Source organism: Tamandua tetradactyla, chromosome 1 (genome assembly GCF_023851605.1).
Source record: "Tamandua tetradactyla isolate mTamTet1 chromosome 1, mTamTet1.pri, whole genome shotgun sequence".
In the NCBI taxonomy this organism is placed as follows: Eukaryota; Metazoa; Chordata; class Mammalia; order Pilosa; family Myrmecophagidae; genus Tamandua; species Tamandua tetradactyla.
Window position 1 is genome coordinate 5,079,225 of NC_135327.1, and position 25,684 is coordinate 5,104,908.

Genomic DNA, 25,684 nt, shown 5'->3' on the forward strand with positions numbered 1-25,684 from the left:
CCGTTCACATCAGTGGGACCATACAGTATTTGTCCTTTAGTTTTTGGCTGGATTCACTCAGCATAATATTCTCTAGGTCCATCCATGTTATTACATGGTTCATAAGTTTATCTTGTCTTAAAGCTGCATAATATTCCATCGTATGTATATACCACAGTTTGTTTAGCCACTCTTCTGTTGATGGAGATTTTGGCTGTTTCCATCTCTTTGCAATTGTAAATAATGCTGCTATAAACATTGGTGTGCAAATGTCCGTTTGTGTCTTTGCCCTTAAGTCCTTTGAGTAGATACCTAGCAATGGTATTGCTGGGTCGTATGGCAATTCTATATTCAGCTTTTTGAGGAACCGCCAAACTGCCTTCCACAGTGGTTGCACCCTTTGACATTCCCACCAACAGTGGATAAGTGTGCCTCTTTCTCCGCATCCTCTCCAGCACTTGTCATTTTCTGTTTTGTTGATAATGGCCATTCTGGTGGGTGTGAGATGATATCTCATTGTGGTTTTGATTTGCATTTCTCTAATGGCCAGGGACATTGAGCATCTCTTCATGTGCCTCTTGGCCATCCGTATTTCCTCTTCTGAGAGGTGTCTGTTCAAGTCTTTTTCCCATTTTGTAATTGGGTTGGCTGTCTTTTTGTTGTTGAGATGAACAATCTCTTTATAAATTCTGGATACTAGACCTTTATCTGATATATCATTTCCAAATATTGTCTCCCATTGTGAAGGCTGTCTTTCTACTTTCTTGATGAAGTTCTTTGATGCACAAAAGTGTTTAATTTTGAGGAGTTCCCATTTATTTATTTCCTTCTTCAGTGCTCTTGCTTTAGGTTTAAGGTCCATAAAACCGCCTCCAGTTGTAAGATCCATAAGATAACTCCCAACATTTTCCTCTAACTGTTTTATGGTCTTAGACCTAATGTTTAGATCTTTGATCCATTTTGAGTTAACTTTTGTATAGGGTGTGAGAGATGGGTCTTCTTTCATTCTTTTGCATATGGATATCCAGTTCTCTAGGCACCATTTATTGAAGAGACTGCTCTGTCCCAGGTGAGTTGGCTTGACTGCCTTATCAAAGATCAAATGTCCATAGATGAGAGGGTCTATATCTGAGCACTCTATTCGATTCCATTGGTCGATATATCTATCTTTATGCCAATACCATGCTGTTTTGACCACTGTGGCTTCATAATATGCCTTAAAGTCAGGCAGCGCGAGACCTCCAGCTTCGTTTTTTTTCCTCAAGATGTTTTTAGCAATTCGGGGCACCCTGCCCTTCCAGATAAATTTGCTTATTGGTTTTTCTAATTCTGAAAAATAAGTTGTTGGGATTTTGATTGGTATTGCATTGAATCTGTAAATCAATTTAGGTAGGATTGACATCTTAACTATATTTAGTCTTCCAATCCATGAACACGGTATGCCCTTCCATCTATTTAGGTCTTCTGTGATTTCTTTTAGCAGTTTTTTGTAGTTTTCTTTATATAGGTTTTTTGTCTCTTTAGTTAAATTTATTCCTAGGTATTTTATTCTTTTAGTTGCAATTGTAAATGGGATTCGTTTCTTGATTTCCCCCTCAGCTTGTTCATTACTAGTGTATAGAAATGCTACAGATTTTTGAATGTTGATCTTGTAACCTGCTACTTTGCTGTACTCATTTATTAGCTCTAGTAGTTTTGTTGTGGATTTTTCCGGGTTTTCGACGTATAGTATCATATCGTCTGCAAACAGTGATAGTTTTACTTCTTCCTTTCCAATTTTGGTGCCTTGTATTTCTTTTTCTTGTCTAATTGCTCTGGCTAGAACCTCCAACACAATGTTGAATAATAGTGGTGATAATGGACATCCTTGTCTTGTTCCTGATCTTAGGGGGAAAGTTTTCCATTTTTCCCCATTGAGGATGATATTAGCTGTGGGTTTTTCATATATTCCCTCTATCATTTTAAGGAAGTTCCCTTGTATTCCTATCTTTTGAAGTGTTTTCAACAGGAAAGGATGTTGAATCTTGTCAAATGCCTTCTCTGCATCAATTGAGATGATCATGTGATTTTTCTGCTTTGATTTGTTGATATGGTGTATTACATTAATTGATTTTCTTATGTTGAACCATCCTTGCATACCTGGGATGAATCCTACTTGGTCATGATGTATAATTTTTTTAATGTGTTGTTGGATACGATTTGCTAGAATTTTATTGAGGATTTTTGCATCTATATTCATTAGAGAGATTGGCCTGTAGTTTTCTTTTTTTGTAATATCTTTGCCTGGTTTTGGTATGAGGGTGATGTTGGCTTCATAGAATGAATTAGGTAGTTTTCCCTCCTCTTTGATTTTTTTGAAGAGTTTGAGGAGAGTTGGTACTAATTCTTTCTGGAATGTTTGATGGAATTCACTTGTGAAGCCGTCTGGTCCTGGACTTTTCTTTTTAGGAAGCTTTTGAATGACTAATTCAATTTCTTTACTTGTGATTGGTTTGTTGAGGTCATCTATGTCTTCTTGAGTCAAAGGTGGTTGTTGATGTCTTTCCAGGAACCCGTCCATTTCATCTAAATTGTTGTATTTATTAGCGTAAAGTTGTTCATAGTATCCTGTTATTACCTCCTTTATTTCTGTGAGGTCAGTAGTTATGTCTCCTCTTCCATTTCTGATCTTATTTATTTGCATCCTCTCTCTTCTTTTTGTCAATCTTGCTAAGGGCCATCAATCTTATTGATTTTCTCATAGAACCAACTTCTGGTCTTATTGATTTTCTCTATTGTTTTCATGTTTTCAATCTCATTTATTTGTGTTCTAATCTTTGTTATTTCTTTCCTTTTGCTTGCTTTGGGGTTAGTTTGCTGTTCTTTCTCCAGTTCTTCCAAGTGGACAGTTAATTCCTGAATTTTTGCCTTTTCTTCTTTTCTGATATAGGCATTTAGGGCAATAAATTTTCTTCTTAGCACTGCCTTTGCTGTGTCCCATAAGTTTTGAAATGTTGTGTTTTCATTTTCATTCGCCTTGAGGTATTTGCTAATTTCTCTAGCAATTTCTTCTTTGACCCAGTCGTTGTTTAAGAGTGTGTTGTTGAGCCTCCACATATTTGTGAATTTTCTGGCACTCCGCCTATTATTGATTTCCAACTTCATTCCTTTATGATCCGAGAAAGTGTTGTGTATGATTTCAATCTTTTAAAATTTGTTAAGACTTGCCTTGTGACCCAGCATATGGTCTATCTTTGAGAATGATCCATGAGCACTTGAGAAAAAGGTGTATCCTGCTGATGTGGGATGTAATGTCCTATAAATGTCTGTTAAGTCTAGCTCATTTATAGTAATATTCAGATTCTCTATTTCTTTATTGATCCTCTGTCTAGATGTTCTGTCCATTGATGAGAGTGGTGAATTGAAGTCTCCAACTATTATGGTATATGAGTCTATTTCCCTTTTCAGTGTTTGCAGTGTATTCCTCACGTATTTTGGGGCATTCTGGTTCGGTGCATAAATATTTATGATTGTTATGTCTTCTTGTTTAATTGTTCCTTTTATTAGTAGATAGTGTCCTTCTTTGTCTCTTTTAACTGTTTTACATTTGAAGTCTAATTTGTTGGATATTAGTATAGCCACTCCTGCTCTTTTCTGGTTGTTATTTGCATGAAATATCTTTTCCCAACCTTTCACTTTCAACCTATGTTTATCTTTGGGTCTAAGATGTGTTTCCTGTAGACAGCATATAGAAGGATCCTGTTTTTTAATCCATTCTGCCAATCTATGTCTTTTGATTGGGGAATTCAGTCCATTAACATTTAGAGTTATTACTGTTTGGATAATATTTTCCTCTACTATTTTGCCTGTTGTATTATATATATCATATCTGATTTTCCGTCTTTCTACACTCTTCTCCATACCTCTCTCTTCTGTCTTTTCATATCTGACTCTAGTGCTCCCTTTAGTATTTCTTGCAGAGCTGGTCTCTTGGTCACAAATTCTCTCAGTGACTTTTTGTCTGAGAATGTTTTAATTTCTCCCTCATTTTTGAAGGATAATTTTGCTGGATATAAGAGTCTTGGTTGGCAGTTTTTCTCTTTTAGTAATTTAAATATATCATCCCACTGTCTTCTAGCTTCCATGGTTTCTGCTGAGAAATCTACACATAGTCTTATTGGGTTTCCCTTGTATGTGATGGATTGTTTTTCTCTTGCTGCTTTCAAGATCGTCTCTTTCTCTTTGACCTCTGACATTCTAACTAGTAAGTGTCTTGGAGAACGCCTATTTGGGTCTAATCTCTTTGGGGTGCGCTGCACTTCTTGGATCTGTAATTTTAGGTCTTTCATAAGAGTTGGGAAATTTTCAGTGAAAATTTCTTCCATTAGTTTTTCTCCTCCTTTTCCCTTCTCTTCTCCTTCTGGGACACCCACAACACGTATATTTGTGCGGTTCATGTTGTCCTTGAGTTCCCTGATACCCTGTTCAAATTTTTCCATTCTTTTCCCGATAGTTTCTGTTTCTTTTTGGAATTCAGATGTTCCATCCTCCAAATCACTAATTCTATCTTCTGTCTCTTTAAATCTATCATTGTAAGTATCCATTGTTTTTTCCATCTTTTCTACTTTATCCTTCGCTTCCATAAATTCTGTGATTTGTTTTTTCAGTGTTTCTATTTCTTCTTTATGTTCAGCCCATGTCTTCTTCATGTCCTCCCTCAATTTATCGATTTCCTTTTTGAAGAGGTTTTCCATTTCTGTTCGTATATTCAGCATTAGTTGTCTCAGCTCCTGTATCTCATTTGAACTATTGGTTTGTTCCTTTGACTGGGCCATATTCTCAATCTTCTGAGCGTGGACCGTTATCTTCTGCTGCTGGCGTCTGGGCATTTATTCAGATTTCTCTGGGTGTCGGACCCAACAAGGTTGTAAGATTTTTCTGTGAAATCTCTGGGTTCTGTTTTTCTTATCATGCCCAGTAGGTGGCGCTCGTGGCACATGTTTGTCTCACGTGTTTGGAAGGGATCCCCCCCGGTCGCCGTTCTCCGTGGCCTGGGGATTTCCGATCCAATTCTCTCAGTTGGTCCGGGGGGCCGCGCGTGGTGGGGGCATCAGCCGCCGCGGCTTGAGGGGACCCTGTGGCTCCTTTATTAATTTCCCTGTTGGTGTTTGGTTGGACCCAGTCCCTGCCACTGTCAGAAATTCCCTTCTCTCCCTGGAGGGGTGTCGCTCGCTGGCCGCAGTGGGCCCGGGGAATTCCCCACCGGACTAGGGAGCCGCCCACGGGGGAGGGGCGTCAGTCGCAGGCCGCAGCGGGCCCGGGGAATTCCCCACCGGACCAGGGAGCCGCCCGCGGGGGAGGGGCGTCGGTCGCAGGCCGCAGCGGGCCCGGGGAATTGCCATTGGGCCAGGGAGCCCCCCGCGGGGGAGGGGCGTCGGTCGCAGGCCGCAGCGGGCCCGGGGAATTGCCACCGGACCAGGGATCCGCCCGCGGGGGAGGGGCGTCGGTCGCAGGCCGCAGCGGGCCCGGGGAATTGCCATTGGGCCAGGGAGCCCCCCGCGGGGGAGGGGCGTCGGTCGCAGGCCGCAGCGGGCCCGGGGAATTGCCACCGGACCAGGGATCCGCCCGCGGGGGAGGGGCGTTGGTCACAGGCTTCCGCGGCCCGGGGAATTAGCCATGGGACCAGGAAGCCGCTCGCGGGGGAGAGTCACCGCGGCTTGGGTAGCCCTCCGATCCGAGACTTGTAGCTGGTCCAGGAAGCCGCCCGCATAAGAGGGGCGCCGGCTGCTGCGGCCTGGGAAACCCGCCTCTCCGAGACTCTCAGCCGGCCCGGGAAGGAGGGAGGGAGGAGCCCCTGCCGCCACAGCTGCCGCTGCTCGGGTAGTCGCACGCCGCTCGGGGATCTCACCGCAGCCGAGTCTCGCAGTCAGACTAGGCAGTCCAGACTGGGGTACGCTGTGTGTCCATTCCCCGCCGTGGCCCCGGGAGCTGCCCTGTACTGTCTCTGCTCACCCAGTAGTTGCCCCACAGAGACCAGATGACTGGTACTCTCCTGCATCACATGTCTGAACAGATTTCTCCAGGATGTGTCTAGGAGGGACCACTTTTCCTCGGTGAAGTCTATAATTATATCTTTCAAGCTCACTAATTCCCAGTCAGAGGTCCTGGGGCTTGGATCTTGGTTCAAGAAGGCCGATGAAGTTCAGGGTTTCTCTCTCAAGTGGAAGGGCACATGGCAAACACAGTCAGAGTTTCTCCCTCATCTGGAAAGGCACATGGTGAACACAGTCAGGGTTCCTCTCTCATCTGGAAGGGCACATGGCGAACACAGCATCATTTGCTAGCTTCTTCTCCTGGCTTCCTGTTTCATGAAGCTCCCTGGGAGGAGTTTTCCTTCTTCATCTCCGAAGGTCGCTGGCTGGTGGACTCTGCTTCTTGTGGCTGTGTCGTTCTGCTCTGCTCTCTCTGAATCTCCAGGTTATTTTAGTACCCATGAATATATATAAACATCATCCTAAAAATAAAAAAGTCACTTTATGTGTATCTTCTCACCAATATCACCTAAAGGGCAAGGGCTGTGCCTACCAGTCTCTTCTTTTTGCTTTTTTAAAAACTTGACCATTAAACAGAGAAATGTGGATTCACTCATTTGAGTTCTTTACACACCGGCATGCTGGGGTTATGTTTTGTTGCTGTTCCTCCTTAGCATAGTTTTCCTTTTCCGAGTTCCCTGCAAGTCCCAAGCAGTGCTGTCACTGGCACAGTAAGCGAGCCCTTTCCCAGCCGACCTGCTTGCTTGTTTACCTAAGACAGCACAATCTGATAAACCTGGACTTGGGGGTTCCGTTATGTGACGCTCCTGAGCCCGTGGGGAAGCAGGAGAAACATAAATGAGTGAATTTTTAAAAATCCTATTATGTCAGTATTTCTTTTAAGTATATAGAACTTCGGTCTTAAAAAAACTTCAGTTTTTAAATGGCTTCATTTTTATTTCTTTGTGGCAACAAGCACTTTAGTTCTACCTGTTACCATTCCAGTGGAAATGCTAGTGATATCCCCAGGCGAGGGTGTGTTGTTTGCCAGCTTCCGGGTCAGGCATTCTCTCCTACCTTAGAGTGTCACTTTTAATTTAGTATTTTCAGTTTAATTCTCAAAATAACCTCTAGTTTTTATCAAGCACTTGGCAGACAGACAGCCATCGACATGCATTGACTTATCTGATCCTTTCTTCCCTCATTTCCCATGAGGAACAGGACCCCTGAGCTGTCTTGCTGCACCCCCACATTGGAGGCAGGGTCTCCCGGCCTCGGCACATCACTAGGGTCTGCATGATGTTTGTTGGGGGGCTGTGCTGTGCATTGTGGGGTGTAGGGCAGCATCTTGGGTCTCTGCCCCCTAGAAGCTGCGAGGACTCATCACCTTCCCATCCCCAGTTGTGACAACCAGAAATGTCTCCAGACATTGTCAGTGAGCATCCTCCTTGCACAGGGGTGGAAACCGAGGCAGGCACCCATCAAAGTGTCAGGGGAGGGAGTGCAGATTCCTGTCTCGTCGCATCTGCCTTTGCGGCCAGCAGCTTTCTCCTCCTGACCAGGTCACCTCGAGTAGATGTTTCTTGCTCACCTGCAGAAGGGGCTTGGGGGGCGTTAACAGGGCATTGCTGAGCGTTTGGAGTGGAAGGAGGGCAGAGGTCTGTGAGCTCGGAATATTTTGTTAAATACTGTTTCCCATCTCCCTGCCCTGGATGTGGGGCTCAGGAGGTGCAGTGGAGAGGGTGCTAAAGATGCTTTTAATTAAGAGTCCATGAGGGAGATAGAATTCCTTTCTCTTCTGTTTGAGTTTGAAACACAATGAGGAGGGAGATGATGTCCCCACTTTCCCCTCACTCCATCTGGCGCGGAGTTTGGCTTCACTCACTCAGCATTGGAGAGCAGGAAACGGGCCTTTGAAACAGGAAGCTGCAGAGTCCCCAGGGCTGGAGCGGGTCCTGGCAGGTGCCGGTGGCCGCGTGGGTCGCCCGCCGGCACACCCATGAGATGCCGTGTGGGAGCCTGGCGTCCGTCCGGCATCTGGACGCTGGCGGGGGGTGGGGTGGGGGCTGGTTACATCGCTCATTGTTTAGAGATTTACACCCATGAATGGGCCAAACCAATTTCAGTGGCGGCTTAGCCGATTTGTCTTAGGGCTTTGTGGTTGACAGTGGCCGCAGAAAACTGTCTTCCTTTGCGGTTTTAACGGTCTAACGTGGGTCTGGAACCCCTTGCTGAGGGTAAATGGCGTGCAGTCCCCTCCCTACCCCAGTGTGCCATGGTGAGGATCAAGCTCAGCTCGCAGTCCCTCCCCTCTTCTTCACCTTACACCTGAAAGTTTCATGTGTTTATTTGCAACCCTGTCATTTAACAGCTGTTGAACTTTTTCAGCTTCACCGGCCTCCACCAAGACCGGCCAAGCGGGGAGTTTGTCCGGCAGCCCGAAACCCTTCTCTCCCCAAGCGCCAGCACCAGCCATGACCAAAGTGGACAAGACCCCCGGGAGCATCCTGAATCTTAACCTCGGTCAGTCGGAAAGTTTGAAAGGACTTTTCTGTGATAACCACTAATATTCTTGCAAGTTGTGACGTCTTCTTTTGCATGTGATTCTTGAACTTTAGAACTCTTCTCCATGCCAAAAACTTTAAAAGTACAGGGTCTGGAGGTGCAGAGTGATCAATAAAAGGAATAGGTCAGGGCTTTCTCGGGGCTGGTTGACATCAAAGTGTTTTATCTGCAAGTGCCTTAGGCCAATATTTGGAAGGTTAATTGCCCTTGACCCGTAGTGACCCACTTTTCCTATTGGTGAGTATGTATGCATGCCTGGAAGTCTCAGAAGCAAGTTCTATGAATCACTGTTTATGTTACTGTGCGTGCTGTACGCTGATGAGCTGTTTTCTTAATTCGCTTCTTTTTCTTCTGTTTCAAATGTTGGTCTTCACCCTGAATTGATGTTTTTTGGTCATTGGGTTTCTGTTGTAGTTTTAAAAACACTGCCTGAAGCCAAAGTTTTCCAGCAAAAATTGGCACTGGAAACGTTAAATAACCAATTATGAGATTACTGTTTTACTGAATCATTCCATCAGGAGACCCAGTTTCTGGTGGGCATCTCCTGTGTGCTGTGTTCCCCTCCAGGCCTGGGGTAGAGTGGTCAGCAGGCCAGCTGGGCACTGCTCTTAGGGTGCTGGGGTCCCCGGGAGGGGGCAGTAGCAGCCCAGCTGGGTGAACACCTTGGGGGGCTGTAAGCACCCGCCATGGATGGGAGCGTGGTGGGCAGGTCCCGGCCCGGCCGTGGTTCCTTTGGGCAGGGAGGGGTCTCGAAGGGCTTCTTAGAAGAGGAGATACTTGAGTTGTGATTAGAAAAACCAGCCATGCCAGTATCTGGAAGACATTCTAGAAGGAAGGGTAAAGAGGTTTAAAGAATTAACTCAGAGTGTTATAGGGGGGTGGGGTGGGGGTGGAGGTGGGGGCTGCCCGGACATTTTAGGGCTGCTCTAGCTGCTGTGTTGAGTATACTCTAGACCAGGGGTTCTCAACTGGGGGTGATTTTGCCCCCAGCCTACCCCCCAGGGGGGACACTTGGCAACATTTGGAGGCGTGTTTTAATTTGTCTTGATGAGAGGAGGTAGCATCTAATGGACAGAGGTCAGGGGTGCTGCTGGACGCTCTCCTGGTACAGGAGAGCCCCTTCGAACAGAGAATCACTGGGCTTTGCCGGGAATCACGCCGCCAGAGCCTGTATCGTAGGAGGAGGGGGCAAGAGCTCTGTTTTAGATTCTGTAGTAGCACTTCAGAGACTCTTAGGTGGAGAGACCAAGGGGCAGTTGGAGCATCAGTGAGGGTGTCTGGACACTGGGTCGGGGCAGGAGGTCAGTTCTGGGAATCTTGATTTTAAGCATGGGTAATAACGAATGGTTAATGCATTCGTTCACAGAAGGGGGAAGCTGTCCCCTCACCCACTTCCCAAAGCACTGTGTTTCCTATACCACGAATTCTACTTTAATGGAAAAACTATTTTTCTATCAAGGCCATATATGCATATTATTTAACATTCAAATATTAGAGGATGCATAGAAGGCAAAAAGTAAGAATCTGTGTCCAGAGCTGTTCTACTGCTTGAAGGGCTGTGCTGTGGTGTTGAGAGTGGGTCAGGTGGACAGGTGGACAGGTCAGGGACATGCACGCCGAGCCATGGCCTGTCTCTGTTTCTCATTCTACTAGCGTACTAGCTTTAGCTTTATGACTTTGGGCAAGGTGCTTCATGTCTCTGTGCAAGATGAAAAAATTGCTCGGACTCCCTGGGAGGTGCTCATGAGGAGTAGATGAGTAAACAGTGGGCCTGCTTAGAGCAGAGTGTGCTGTGCTCAGTGCTACATTGTTTCCATGGGGGTTGCCAGTCCAGAGCCCCATTGGAGGTATCTCTGGTTGTCGGGCCTGGAGGGCGTTGCTCCTGCAGCTAGTGGGTGGAGACCAGGGATGTGCTAAATCCTGCAGTGCACAGGACTGCCCCTTCCGACCGACAGGTGTCCAACCCCAGATGTCTGTTGTGCTGAGGGTGAGAAATCCTGGCGTAGAACATCAAGAAAGCTTCGGGGCCCTGGGACACGTGACCTCGTAGAGGTGAGGAGGAGGAGGAGCGAGCAAAGGCCACTGACACTGAGCAGTGGACCAGAGGTTAGTTAGCAAAACCGGGGGGCCTCCAACACAGAGGGCTGCAGAAAGGGGTTGGGGGCAGCCACCCCAGCGAGCGACGGTCGCGTGGGAATTCACGGCCTTTGATGAAGGCCTCGACTTCCTCTTGTGCTGACCTGGAGGAGCAGGTCCAGGGCTCAGGCTGGCAGAGCCCGACCGCGGGCAGTGCTGGATCCTGGCCTCAGTTTCTCCGTGAAGCCAGTACCTTTTCCCTCCCGGGTCCAGGGCCCACCTCTTAGCGTGGCCCGGCTGCAGTCAGCTGAGGAGGTTCGCTTTAGGAGTTCCCTCTCAGGTTAGCTGTGGGAATTCCAGATTTGATGGGAAGGGGCCCCATTTGCTGGCCTGGGGGGCAGTCCCAGTCCCTGCCACGGGTCTCCTTTCTCCCACCGTCCTCCCCTCCACCCCGAAGGAAGTGCTGTGCACCGCGGGCATTCTCACAGCGCCATTTCCTCCTCCTTGGCAAGAGGGAACCCTTTCCCTGAAGCAGGCGGTCAGGGCCTGGGGTCTTTGGGTTTGTCCTACGCCGTGGGGAGGGGCAAACTTCCTGCAGCGTGTTTCGGAGGAACACGGTGGACCCAGTCCTTGGTGTGGCGCTCCCCCCAGCTCCTCCAGGTCCCGGGGTGCAGAGTCCTCACCCCCACGGGGTCGGCAGCCCTGGTCATGGCTGGGGCTTCGGTTACTAGTAGGAAGGGCCCCAGCACAGGCCCACAGGGGCCACACAGCGGCCGCGGCTGGACAAAAGAGCCCAAAGCAGCTAGGTAGCTCTCAGGCCACTGCCCAGGGACTGAGCAGTTGCTTTGTGGGGCTCGATTCCGTCTCTTGTCCATGGAATTACTTTCAGGCGTACAGAAATGGCAGGGGGCCGGGGATAATGAATTCAAAATTATTATTGTAACAAAAGGCAAAGTTAGAGAGACAGAAAACTGATCAGTGATTGCCAGGGGTTAGGAGTGGGGAGAGCTTGGCTACAAAGCAGGGTGGGATTCTTTGAAGGATGAAATCTTTCTGTATTCTGTCTGTGGTGGGGTTGCTTGCACCTATGCATGTAACCCATTCAACTGTATATGCAAAAAAGTGGATTTTACCACCTGTAAATTAAAACAGTTAAAAAAAAAATCAGCAACTGTCAAGGTAGATGATACCCCATTTTCCAGTTGTGGAAGCCGAGGCACCCAGAAGCACAGTTTCCAAGATTGCAGGCTCTCCTGGTAGCTGGGACTCGCAGCCTTGGGCCTGCCTGCAGAGCTGGAGAACTGTCCCCGCAGGGCCACACTGACCCTTTCGCGGCCTGGTGTGGTGCCCGCTGTGGCCGGTGGATAAGTCAGCCCTGCTATGGGCCAGCGCTAGGACGGAGATTGAGAAGAGGGGGTGATAGTAAGGAGGCCCCAGTGGGTTTCCCAAAGGACACAGCTGTGCCTCTCCCTCCCCCCCAGTGAGCTGGTGTTGTCAGACTCTGAAACTGGAAGAGAAAGAGAAATTCAGATTTTACGTGAATGCTTCTAGTTTTCTAAAGATGGTGAATAGTTTCATTAGAAAATACAAGAAACCTTACTTGGACCAAACAGACAAAACCAGAAGTATAAAAGCAAACCCATGGGTCCTTGGTTGTTACTTCAAAGCTCTTAATTATGGCATGCGATGGGGAGAGGTTTGGGCAGAAATCTGGTTCTCTCCCCCTTGCTAGCTAACAGGTGCCTCATTTGCTGTGTTGGGTCTCTTCTCTCGAGCTCTTTTTGGAAACAAGGAGCTGAGCCCTGTTGGGGGTTAAAGGCCCCCCTCTTTGACTCTACAGCGATTATAGATAAGAATGAGCTGTAACCAGGCGAGGAGAGGAAGACTAGATTCTTCCTTCTCCTGAACTTCTGTTTGCTTTCCCTGCAGTCCTGTCTCTTACTCTCTCAGGGGCTGAACAAACTTGGCAGTTCAAAAGTCCTGTTGGTGACAAAGACGTGCCATGATGCTCTGCTGACAATGCCGAGGGAGTGGTGGAAAGTTGTCAGACCGAGCATTTGTGTTTGCGTGTTTCTCCACTGGCTTTGACAGGAGGTCTCCTTGCTCTCTGCATAATGCAACCCCCTGTCAGCCGGGCATTCTTGGAGAGCACAGACACAGAACTAGGGTGTCGCATTCCAGATGCTATCTCAGTTTTCTTTGCAGAGAAAGACAGTGGATGAGGAGGGGCATAGTTCTGCTTAGTTTTGACTGATAACATAGCATCCCATAGGGTCTCTTTTCTAAATGGGGTTGTTCCTTTGAAGGAGCTACTGTTTATGGTGCCTGGAAGCCCATCTATTACAGTTTTGTCTACAGCTTCAGGACAAAGGAGATGCACGTCTATATTTTTGTTGAACTGAAAAAGAAATGCTTAGGCATTTCTTTTGTGTATTTATTTTTGCATGGGTAGGCACTGGGAATCGAACCCGGGTCTCCAGCACGGCAGGTGAGAACTCTGCTACTGTGCCACCATTTCCACCCGTGTTTTGTTTTTATAGGTAATGAATGTGCATGGTAAAGAGAAATTTTGAAGTGCAGAGGGACATTTATGAAAAGCCAGCTTGTCTGTCATTTCTAATCACCTGTTCCTATACCCTCTCCCCACAGGTGACTGCTGCCACCTGCCTTTAGTTTCCTTGGGGGGGGGAAGTCTTTTAGGTTTTACCACTCATTCTCAACCTGGGTGATTCTGCCCCTGGGACGTGTGGCAGTGTCTGCAGATATTTGTATTGTCATGGCTGGGAGGTGGGCTCCGCTGGCGTCTGGTGGGAAGAGGCCAGGGTGCCGTGAAGCATTCTCCAATGCACAGGGCGGCCCCAGAACAGAATTCCTCGGTTTCTCTAGTGCCGATGTCGAGAAACCCCGAGCTAGTCATATGAGTCTGTGTTCCTCTTCCTTCTCTTTCCCCTATGCTCCTGCTCATGTGCTCTCTCTACCTTTGTTCTGTTTTGTTCAACAGGCTTTCCGTATCAGTGCGTAGAGATGGGCTTCAGTTTTATTTTAGCAGCTGCATTTTCTTGCATTTAGAAGAGAACTGTTACATCTTTATCCAGGGCGGTTGTTTGTGGGCTCTGGGTTGTTTCCAAGTGTTTGCTGTTGAAAACAGAGCTGCACGGGAGAGCCTCTGTGTGCAGACAGCTTTGCCCACGTGGGAGTATATCCATAGCATGAATTGCTAGAAGTGGAGCTGCTGGGTCAGAGGCCTGTGCACTTGACATTTTGAGAGAGTTTGCAAAACTGCACTCTTAAGAGGTTGTTCTGATTTATAATCCCCCTTCCCCCAAGAAATGTAATTTTGTGCTTCTTTCTCTCTGTGGGTATTTTTTCCCTGGTTCCATTTGTAGCCTAAGCTGTCTTCCTATCAGCTGAAAAGTTCAAAATGTTGGAGCAAGGGTAGATTCTGAAGATATTCCTGATACAGAAAGGCAGGAGTGGATGGAGTCCCAATAAGCTACTCTGAGCTAAATGACAGCATGAAGCATTGCTTTTCTCCCTATGGAGGCGGCAAAGTCAAAATGCAGCTGAAAGTTTGTTAGATAATTACGTTTGGCTAAGCCCCTGAATTGTCTGCTCCTGGGGATCCGATGCCAGGGCACCGTCTTATAGGCACAAACATAATGGTGGCTTATTGCTGGAGAAATCCTGTTTTGTAAAATGGGGTGCTTTACCTTCTTTTCATTCCTCTTGATTCTGAATATTCCTGAGTCTGTTAGGCTGAAGTTAAGTGGTTATATTTACTGTGGACACATAAATAGATGCACGCACAGGTGTAATTTTGGCAAAGTGTATATTTCTTTCTATGAACCCCTAAGGTTTAGAATAGTGATGTAATTAACACAGAAACACAGAAAGTTTAGGCAAGTTGTGAGCTTTCGCCACTTAAATAGAAGTTGGTGTAATTCTGGGATTTGCAACCTTAACTGCTAATTAGAATCACCTGGGAGCCGGGTTCCCAGGCCTTCCCTGGGCCAGTTGGACCCTCTCGGGGGTACGGCCCAGACCTAAGTATGTTTTAAAGCTGTGCAGGTGATTTCAGTGTGCTGTGGTTAGGAATCACAGGACTGGTCTCCAATAGAGGTCGGCGTGTTACAGACTGCTGTCCGAATCTGGCCCTCACCTGTTTTTACTGATAAAGCTTTATTGGAACCCACCCTGCTTTTTCGGCAGAGATGGAATGAACCTGAGAGCCTAATGGATTGACTCTTTGGCCCTTTACAGAAAGTTGACTGACGCTGGGGTGGTAGATGGAGTTTTTTGCTGACTGGTCGTTTGGGTTTTTTGCATGGTCTCTATTAACCTACATATTGGAGTGTTGAGGGCTCTGAGAAACGGCTTCTAATGGAAAATATTTTGTAAGATATTTCTTTTCCAACATTGTGCTTGAGAGGCCTGCCTTTTCTCCTCTGGAATTGGGGGTGCGTCTCATTTCTGAAAACAGAAATTATGAGACAAGCCTCACATTCGTTCCCTTTTGCTGTCATAAATGCAGCTCAACTGCTCTTAAGTCCTCATGTCCTGCTTTACTGGCACTGCTCTTTAATCTGGTTTTTCTCTTTTTTTGTTTATCTCCTTCTCTCCCCCCCCCCCCCCCCCCCATTGTTTTATCACTGTTTCACTCGTGTGGGAAAGAGTTTTCATTGTGAAGGGGGCACTCCTGCCTCTGCTGGCCTCTTGGGGGAACCCTGGTCAGCACAGTCCGATATGTTTTTGGCATTTTTTCTGAATTATAAGCATGGGGAGTCTGCCTGCTTTGAGCCCTCACTTCTGGGGTGCCTAGGGGGTAGCACCTCTGTGTATATTTTGTGGGGAGGAGCCCTCCACCTGCTCCCGGGTTGGGATGTCTATAGTGACAGAATCCAGTGGTAGAAGTTCCCTTGCTTCTGGTGGCCTGAGGCTAGGTCTGGCGGGGCTTTTGGCGTCTGGTTGCTTTGAAAGAACTGAGCACACTGGGGTGTGCCATGTAAGAGGACGCCCCGTACTGGGTGATGGGGAAGGTGCACAGGTTGTGTTGGAAAACAGTGTACTGAGCCTCCGGAGAGAGCGAAGGCTTGCACAGCCCTTCCGGTCTGGCTTTCAGAATAGATCCTGCGATCTCTTTAACAGCTTTGGGGAATGGAGGTTGGATTTGGGGGTGCTGGGGTAGCAGGGAGATGAGGGCAAGAGACAAGGCCCAGGGGCTGGTGCACAGCGGGTGGGAACAGGATGGGGGGTGGCTCCTCACCTTGTCCTTTGATCCTGATGCCATGTGCTTTCTGACCTGTTTTCTGGGGTCGGCTGGGATGGCGCAGCGGCCCCGTGTGCTGCCGTGGGTGTCGGAGGGGGTGCTAGGCTACGGCAGGCTGGGTGATAGCCCAGCTGCCCTGCAGTTTCCTCAACTTTTTCCCATTGTGTTTCTGGGGCACTAGAGGAGGCAGCAGGGGGGGTGGGAAAGGAATTCAAGAAATGCAGACACACTGACCCTTTTGGACTCTGGTCCAGTGGACTCCACAGAGAGGATGGCAGGGGTGGGGACGCCCCGTCCTCACTGTCCAGTCAGCTCTCTGCTTGGGAATTACTAGCACAGGGCTCAGACTCGCGCCTGGGAAAGTGCATTTGTTGGGCACAGGTTTAGTCTCCAGAGCTCACCTTCACTGTTCTTTAAGTAGATGCTGTTGGCCAAGGGAAAGCCTAGCAGCCTGGCTGGAGGAGCTGATGCCTTCCTGTCCTCTTCCAGTGTGAGCCCTGGACTAGGCTAAGTGTGAAAAATGAAGCCCCTGTGGAACATGGGGGGCCAGTACCCCCAGTTATCAGAGGATTGTCTGAGGGACCCCATGGCTCTTACAGACACAGGCCCTCTGTAATGTGGACCTGGAGTGAAAAGCACACTTTGGCCAGGCTCAGTGTCACTGCATCTGCTGGTGCTGAGATGGAGCATGTTACTGTAGCCTTCAGCTTTCGAGGATGCCCAGTGACGCGGTCCGCAAACGAGCCGCCTGCCTGGGAGTGTGCTTTTCACATATGGAAAGCATCCCAGATGATTGGGAGTCTCAGAAAATCTGCCAGGGGTTTGTTTGGGCCAGAGTCGTCTTCAGGTCACCCCCTTTCACTGAGCAGATGATATTCTTGGGACAAGTGACAAGACGTGTTTCGCCCCCCATCCTCCCCACCCCCACCCCCACCCCCCGTGTCTGTCCTGTCGTGTCTGTTGCCCTGGCCTTGCGAGGAGGAAGCCAAGGGCTGGGCATTGTTGGGCAGCCCCCGCAGGCCTGGCCTCACAGAGACGGAACGTCGTGGTGTCTTCCAGATCGGAGCAAAGCTGAGATGGACTTGAAGGAGCTGAGTGAGGCCGTGCAGCAGCAGGCGGCCCCAGCGCCCCTCGTCTCTCCCAAGCGGCAGATCCGCAGCAGGTTCCAGCTCAACCTCGACAGGACGATCGAGAGCTGCAAGGCACAGTTAGGTGCGTCTCCCGGTGGCTTTGCTTTCGGTATTATTTCTTTGTAGGGATACCGTTGCATACTCAGATCAAATAAGGGTTGGAATGAATCCTGGCTCCCTGTAACAGCCGCTTTTACCTTGAATTGTTTCTTCAACTGAAATACAGTTCTGCGAGTGGCAGGCCATTTCAGATGTGCTCATGGAATCGTTAGAAGGGCGTTTTGAACTGAGAGTTTATTTGTGGGTTGAGGTGGACCGAGAACTTGAGAGGCAGGTTGCTAAGAAGGCTGGACAGTCTGCAGGTCCTTTGGCGTTGGGCTCTGCTCTGCCAGTGGCTGAAATCAGCACCGAGCGTGTCCAGGCGTGTCCACCACACCTCCCTGTCCCCTCCACACTGGGGCCGTCTCCACACACAGACCCTCCAGCTGCCCTCTCTGTTGCCTCCCGTCCTCTCCCCTGTGCTCTGCCTTCGCCTGCCTACCTGGATCCTGCCCCTTCATAAGGCTGAAGCTTCACCCTGGCCTTCCCCAGGAAGTCTTCCCTGACTGCCCTTCCATCTGCTCATTTCCTTTGGTACTTATTACCCCAGTTTAAACTGGGAGCCCCTCGAGAGCAAATCTCACAAGCATTTGCCTTCTCCAGTGTTCTTAGTCTTAATACATGTACTGGATGCTATGGAATATCTGTTGAATGAGTCAGTAAATCCAGAAGGTATTTATAAAGAAGTGGGGACAGCTGGGCCTCAGAAGAGAGCCACTTCTGGTGGTGTTTCTGGTGTTGACGGCTCTTCTGGCCTTCAAATGAGAAAGGAGCTGTGGTGAAGGTCACTGGGCTGTCTGGAGAAGAGCAGCCCTTGTTGGGTTGTCTCTTTGTTAGGACTTCTAGTGGTGTGGATGGGAGTAGGAAGTCATTTCAACCTTACTTGGGTCCTTCCATGCAGCTGGCCTAACTCCATTATTGTTAGTAACTCTGATACTGTCATTTACCAAGTACTTCCTGTGCGTCCTGTGCTGTGCTAAGCGCTGTGCACACTGTGGCCGGGAGGCAGAGTGTATAATCCCTCCAATTGTGCAGGTGAAGAAATGGAGGCTCGGAGGGGGCAGGTTACCCAGTCAGACCACACACCTAGTAGAAGCAGAGGAGCCGGGATTTGAATTCAAGTACTTTGGATTCCGGTGCTTAAAGCCTTTGCTGTTGCATATGTGGTCGTGTCTGCCATTTTTTGGGTGTGACCATTAGTTAAGACCCAGAATCTGGGTTTTTATTTTGATTTCTCATGGCTGTGGCTTGAGAATGACAGCTGTACATAGAGAAGATTGGGTTTTCCCATTATCGGAATTCTAGAAGATAAAGTAACATTTACCTACAGCCTCAGGGCAGTTAACTGAATGCATTAGTGGGAGCAGAAAACAAAAGTGGACCTATTGCTAGGAGTAGGCTTTTCCTGCTTCTGTGTGTGTATCATGGACCTGCCCTTTGTTTTTTCCCCTTTCCATAGAGATGTAGAAATATGGGACTTTCCTTTTGAGCGATTCTAAGCAGCACAGTGGGGCGCCTTGGGGCTTTGCTCAGCCTCAGTGCAGGGGGCGAGGGAGACCTGGCCCCTGGCTCCCCTGCAGAGCCTGTGCCCGCAGCAGCGTCCCTGCTCCAGCCACCGTGTTGCCTCTTAGGACCGAGACCCAGTGTGGCCAGATCTGCCCTTTCAGGAGAAGTCCCCCAGCCCAATTTCCACGTGAAATTTCCTGATGTGTGAATGCAGACAGCTAAAGCAAAATAAAAAAGCCAGTAGCAAATTAAAAAGCAAAAAACAAAAAACAAAAAAAACAAAACCTCCTTGTGCCAGATGAGTGCTTCCCAAATAGAATGTTTCTGCTGGCTGCACATGGCTTGTGGGCAGTAGGTTTGCAACTCCTGCTTTAAGGCTTTGTCTCTTCTCTTTGGGGTGTAGGCACAAGGCGTAAAGGGGGAAAGTACTTACACAATTCGGGAGCAGGTGGGCAAAGCACAGAGCGGTGCGCCGGGCTTCTGCTCCTTGCCTCTGTGTTGTGAGGCAAGTTATGTCTCTGGGTCTCCGTTTGCTGATAGATACAATGATTAGTTTTAGGAGCTCTTCTCTGGGGGTCCCCTCCAGCCTTCTCAATCAAGGCTGCCAAGACTTACCTCTACATAAGTCCAACATCTATTTTGAAAGATGCCCTACCTTCCGTTGAGTGGTATTGACTGAAGCCCTCTCCTAACGCCAGAGCTCATCAGCCTGGTTGCAGCTTTAGTTCCCCACTTACTGCTCCACCTGACCCCTGTAAGGCACTTCCAGATGTGTTTTCTCATTCCAGTGTTTGGCATGAAAAATGTTTGTGTCTTGGTCCTGCTCTGTATTTTGTGACTGCCCCACATGCTGGGTTTTCTTTTTTTTAATTTAGGAATAAATGAAATCTCGGAAGACGTTTACACGGCCGTGGAGCACAGCGACTCGGAGGATTCCGAGAAGTCGGACAGTAGCGATAGTGAGTACATCAGCGACGACGGGCAGAAGTCTAAGAACGAGCCGGAAGATGCAGAGGACAAAGAGAGCACTCGGATGGACAAGGAGCCACCCTCTGTCAAAAAAAAACCCAAACCGACAAACCCAGTGGAGATGAAAGAGGAGGCGAAAAGCACCTCGCCGGCCAGTGAGAAAGCGGATCCAGGCGCAGGCAAGGAAAAGGCCAGCCCGGAGCCCGAGAAGGACTTTTCAGAGAAGGCAAAACCTCCGCCTCATCCCACAAAGGATAGACTGAAGGGGAAAGATGAGGCGGATTCCCCTACGGTACATTTGGGCCTGGACTCCGATTCGGAGAGTGAGCTGGTCATAGACTTAGGCGAAGATCACTCGGGGCGGGAGGGTCGGAAGAGTAAGAAGGAACCCAAAGAGCCGTCTCCCAAGCAGGATGGTAAGTTACTGTACTGGCTTCGGGTTTTTAAATTTGGTTTAAAGTTTGTGCTTGTGTTATCCTAAGTTTCGTGACCGTCTAACAACCCTGAGTGGTAAAGGTCACCCAGCTGATGACTGGACGGGACCCAACCCAGCCACTGGGCCTCCCAGCCTTTTACTTGCTCAGCGCCCCAAACTGGTAGATATTAAGCCTAAAAAAAGTAAGTCTTCTAGATAATGTTAATTGCTGTAGAAGGTCAAGTCATTTTTATCCTAAGTAACCTCTTTTCCAATATGCTCAGTTCCCTAAAATGTTTGTCAATGTTCAGATATTTGATGGGGCTCAAATTGTTAAGTCTTCAGTTCACGTCTCTAGGACTTCAGCATCTGTGCCCTCCCCTCCTGCTGCCCAGGCATCTCACCGTGCATATCCTTACGAGAACATGAAATCATCTGGGTAGGCAGTTCCAGAATTGGAATGCCGAGTTGTTCCTGGGGCACTGCAAACTGCAGGGACATTGCACAGTGGGGTCCTGGGTTGGTGGTCCAACAGGCATGCATTTAGCTGACCTGAGTCTAGGGTTTCTCGGCCTCAGCTCTGTTGACATTTAGTGCCAGATAATTCTCTGCTTTAGGGGGCTGTCATATGCATTAGAGGATGTTTAGCAGCATCCCGGCTCTCTACCCATTAGATGCCATTAATGGGTAGATGTGGCAATCAGAAATGTCTCCAGACATTGCCAGATGTCTGCTGGGGAGAGGAGGGGTTTTAGGGGATGGTGAGGTCTCCCCAGTTAAGCGCCACTGCCTGAGTTTTAGCCGTCCTGCCATAGCTACTCTGGAGCCAGCCATGGCCGCCTCCAGGCTAACGCAGCCCAGGCCTGCTGGCCAGGCCCTCAGAAGGAACGCGTGGATGAGTTGAAAGGCATCCTTCCTGTTGACTGGGTAGCAAACTTGCTTTTCAGGTGGCTGGATGGTGGGTGGTGGAGGGGGTTCCAGCATGCCCAAGGTATTGATTGAATAATCAACCGAGGGCCCCAAGAAGCACTGCCTACGGACACATGAGAGGCTGTGCCCTTTGTGGGTGATGGAAGCCATAGCCTTTTTTTTTTCTGAAACATGGGCAGGCACCAGGAATCAAACCCGGGTCTCTGGCATGGCAGGCAAGAACTCTGCCACTGAGCCACCGTGGCCCGCCCTACCATAGCCATTTCAGTTTTTGACTTTGCCTCACCGCTCATGGGCAGGTGCTTCTCAGCCAAACCCCTTGAGTTGGGGTCAAGTCTGTCCTTGGGCTGGCAGCTAACGCAGTTTGGGGATGGGCCTCGGGAATTGCGCCGGCCGCCTTGGCTGGACCTGGTGCTTGAGCTGTGTGAAGAGAGAATTGCCACAGTTCCTCCATAGGGGATGCGATGCCTTTGAGAGGGGAATGGAGTGGGGAAGGAAGGCATTCAGGGGGCAGGGAGAATAGTCCATCACCCCAGCCCTGAGCCCATCTCTCTGAAATACCAGATTTTGTCATGGGTTAGGATTTGAGGGAATATTTCCAGTGTGACTGAGAACAATGGAACTAGTGTTTATTCCGTGAGGATTTATTTGGGTGAAGATGGCAGTGCTCCTATGAATGATTTAGTTATATTGTTCCTTTCCTTCTGGAGCAGATCTCTTGCTTAATTGATGGATTGATTTTATGCGCCTTCTTCTTCCAGAAAGGATGAGCTAGGATCCGTAACAAGATGTAAATGAATAAATCAATGTGAAAGGAAAGTGAGAAGTGTCTGGCAGAAGTTAGTATGCAGATATGCATACCGGTACAAAGTTGCACTTCCGTTTTGTCTTCTGAGCTTCCTAACGGTCACAGCAAAAAGGGAAACCCAGTTCCTTAAAAGAACTCTCCTTTCTCCCAAAAAAATATAACCAAAGAAGTGTTCCAGTTGCTTAAAAAAGCAGAGCTTTTCTTTGCCCTAATGTCTGAAGGGGCCCCCTGTGAAGGAGATTCAGAGTTGAGTGTGTGCTGAACTGAAGGTCTGATTCTAAAGCACTGCTCAGTTAGAGCCGCCTCCTGGGGGCAGGGGAGTCTTAACATCCAGACTTCCTAATGGCGGTTTTGGTCTTAGAATTGACTTTATGTCAGTCTCTGCAAAAGTGCATCCTTTCTGTGGTGTGCTTTCCCTTAACATTTATTAAGCAAAGGGCATTTTAGAGGGTGACCTTTGACCTACCTTCAGCAAAGAATGCGCTTTATGCATCAAATATGAGACCTCAGCTAGTAAAACAGCTTTTATAGGTCATCCCAGAACAGAAGCAAAGGGACCTCTGATGTGTTTACCCCCGAACATCAGCAATTTCCATTTTTCTCCAAAGGGGATGCTAATTCTTTTCTTGAAAATGTAGTCCCTTTTTGTACAAGACACTGCACTCTAGGATAAGTAGGTTAATTTGTTGGGGCAGCTTCTGGGGTGCAGAGCCTTTAAGAAATTGACTTTTATTTTTGCTGGTGGTGATTGATGACATGCGCTGAGTTTCGAAGACAAATGGCATTTCCAAGTAGCTTCTTGTTTTGCTCCGTGAACTATCAGAATAAAATATTATAATGTCTAAATGGTATCCCTAAAGAAGAAGCCTGGAATCTTTTCAGGTTGCACCACCCCCGTTTCTTATTTGGAAAGAGAGCCATCCATGCCCACTGCAGAGTAGTGCCTGCTTGATTTCACCAGTCAATAGTCAGATAATGTGGTCGTCCTTTGCCCAGAGGGGCTAGGCTGATTAATTCACCACCACCAAATAATGTGCTTTTTTGCCACCTGGCAGAGAAGGAGGTGGTTTGGAAGGTGCGTCCACAGGTTAGAAATCCCACTGGGGATTCCGTTGTATTGTGCTGGATATGGAGCCCCAGAAAAGATCAGTTCCCCTCCCATTTTCCATACTCTCTGCCGTGAGCTTGGCTGAGCTCTATTCTCCAGAGCCAGAGCCAGCCACCGAGAAAACCTTTTAGCTCCGGAATCAGAACAATCAGTCCTTCTCTTCCCTTCCTCTCTCCTTGGCTTCCTAGATCCATTAGCCTTTCCCTGGAATGGTCCCGCTCATGTCTTTTCTGGTGACAGAGCTCTAAAAACCGTTGACAGGCATGAGCCTTATCAAAGAGTTTGGTGTCAGGGTGCCACCTCCAAGAGCAGGGTGCTGGCGTGCACCCGAGGTCCCTGTGCATCCGGTCTGGGGGTGGATCTCAGCAGTGATAACCACCCGCCCCTTGGGGCCCCCCTTTAACGAACAGGCACTCCCATGCTCACCCCTTCTCGGCCACTCAATGCTTGTGGATCGAGCCTGCTTTCCAGCCACTCTTCATCAGTCCCCACGCCGTCCTTGTTCCTCAGCCTATCTCTGCTGGTCTGCACGCCACCCCCACCCCCACCCAGTTCCCACTCTGCCTGTTGAAACTGTACCCACCCTTCACAGCCCAGCCCCTTCAAGAGGGCACATGCCATGCAGCAGATTTTCGTACTTGTTAGTCACATTCGTTATTTTTGCCATTTCCAAGTCCTGCTTATGTAATTATTGACCTGATATTTCTAATAGTTGCCTCGCTCCTAAAAAAAGGGAACGAAACTCTAAATGTTATAACTGGACCGCCACTCAATAGGAAACCCATATTGCTGCTCTGCATGGATGACTGTGGCAGGAATCATTCCAATGAAAACAAAACAGTGCCGCTCAGCTCTAGATGCATGCCATTTTGTGGCTGGAGGTGAAGGTTCTGGGCTGACCTGAGCTCCCTTGGTTGAGAAGAGAGGAGACAGGTGTGAAGGCTGGGCTGCCTTCATGCTCTGTCCTGAGTGAATTGGGAGAAGTGAAGGGGGATGCTTTTCTTTCTGGGTGATTCACCCTTCGCTTCTTTGTGACACACACACTCTAGACACCCTGGCCGAATGGTCACTCTTCATCTCCAGATTGACCCGGGTCGGGGCTTCCCCAGGGACCTTTCGAACACGCCCCTTGCCGCAATTCTGCACGTCCCAGTTTGTCCACTGCATGGGCTCCTGAGGGCAGGGGCTGGCCTTGTTCATCTCGTCCCTGTCCCCTCCCTGAGGTCTCGACCTGTGCCTCGGGCGTAGGGAAGTGCCCAGTGAAGGAGGCCAGACCTCTTGGAGGTGGGAGATCTGCAGATGTGGCCTGGAACTTGGCGGTGAGCCCGAGCTCCCCATCGCGGGTGTCATCAGAGCGGTGGATTAGCGCAGCCTTCCCAGGCTTGCTGGTTTCACCCAGAACACTCTGGCCATGTGGTCCAACCCAAGTCAACCCCGCTTTCTTTGTCTTTTCTTTGTTTTTGGCGCATTGGCCTTAGTTGTAGGAAAAGCTCCACCGTCCACCACGGCAGGCGGCCAGTCTCGCCCTGCAACGCCGGTCCTCACCCGCTCTTCTTCCCAAACTCCCACGGCCGGGGTCACGGCCACCACCAGCACAGCGTCCACCGTCACAGCTCCGGCCGCCGCCGCCACGGGAAGCCCGGTGAAAAAGCAGAGGCCGCTCTTACCGAAGGAGACTGCCCCGGCCGTGCAGCGGGTCGTGTGGAACTCATCAAGTAAGTTTCAAACGTCCTCCCAAAAGTGGCACATGCAGAAGATGCAGCGCCAGCAGCAGCAGCAGCAGCAGCAGCAGCCGCCTCAGTCTTCCCAGGGGACGAGATATCAGACCAGACAGGCTGTGAAAGGTACCAAGCCTCTCCTTCCGTCCTCCGTGGCGCCCGGTCCCTTTTTGCCACATCGACAGGAGAAAAACGTCCTTTTGTTTTTTCAGTTCCCGTTCGTTTCTTGGGCATTGCAGCCTGCAAAGCTTATGCGTTCCATTTGGCCTAAATTTTTTTTTTCCTTAAACTGTGTTGCAATTTGCTTTTTAATTTTTTTTTTTATTTTGTAAGAAATGCATGCATAGGCTCCTTATAAAGGGGCAAAGTATGTCATCTTGATTGCCCTTCCATTTCATTCTCCTCACTTCTTCAGAGGCCACTGTGATCAGTTTATTTTATTCTTTACACAGCTCTCTTTTCTATGCATGTATGCATATATATTTACATATATATGGCCGGTGAAAACATTGATTTTCTTTTTTCTTTTTTTCAAACATGAAAATGGTACCATATCTGCTTTTTCCCCACTCATCAGCATGTTTTGGAGGTCTGTCCATGTTAGTACGTATAGCTTATTCTTTTGGACTGCTGCACACCATTCCATAGTTGCCCTGAGCGTCCCCTCTGGATGAGCCTTTGAAGTCGTTCCACTTTTATATGTGCCAGGCTGCAACAAGCACCTTTGTGTAAGCTCCCTGTGCACATGCCTGAACTTCGCGGCATTGTTTTGGAAAAAGCACAGTGTGAAAAGGTGGTAACAGAGGGTCACTTTGGCCAGGGGTTAGTCACACACAGAATAGGAGCCAGCATCAGGCAGCCGTTGCTGAAGCTGCAGACTCAGCTCCCACCAGCTGTGCAGAGGCTCCGTGGTAGCCGAGGTGAGGCCCGGTGTTTGTGAGCACTGATACAGGTCTCACTCCAGGGGGGGACCTTGCACCCCGATACTTGGAGGTTGAGCACCTTGGCTGAAGCTCTTGCCTAGATGTGCACCTGAGCTGTCAAAACTCTGGAAAGGAAGCCAGATCTTGGGTTGGGCTCCACAAAACCCTTCTAAGGCCTGGT

At 48.8% G+C, this 25,684-nt stretch overlaps 1 protein-coding gene across 21 annotated transcripts in view; it reads left to right on the forward strand.

The window, feature by feature from the left end:
* The window catches only part of ZMYND8 (zinc finger MYND-type containing 8), a 141,582-nt gene that overhangs the window by 94,208 nt on the left and 21,690 nt on the right, over window positions 1-25,684 (forward strand). For 17 of the 21 annotated variants that reach the window (XM_077167651.1, XM_077167669.1, XM_077167680.1 and 14 more), the window contains 4 exons: window positions 8,379-8,513; window positions 16,957-17,109; window positions 19,508-20,017; window positions 24,341-24,706. In XM_077167651.1, the coding sequence (XP_077023766.1) occupies window positions 8,379-8,513; window positions 16,957-17,109; window positions 19,508-20,017; window positions 24,341-24,706 (1,164 nt within the window). The remainder of the gene's footprint in view (window positions 1-8,378; window positions 8,514-16,956; window positions 17,110-19,507; window positions 20,018-24,340; window positions 24,707-25,684) is intronic. The other 4 variants (XM_077167721.1, XM_077167731.1, XM_077167624.1 and 1 more) reach the window with 1 other exon arrangement.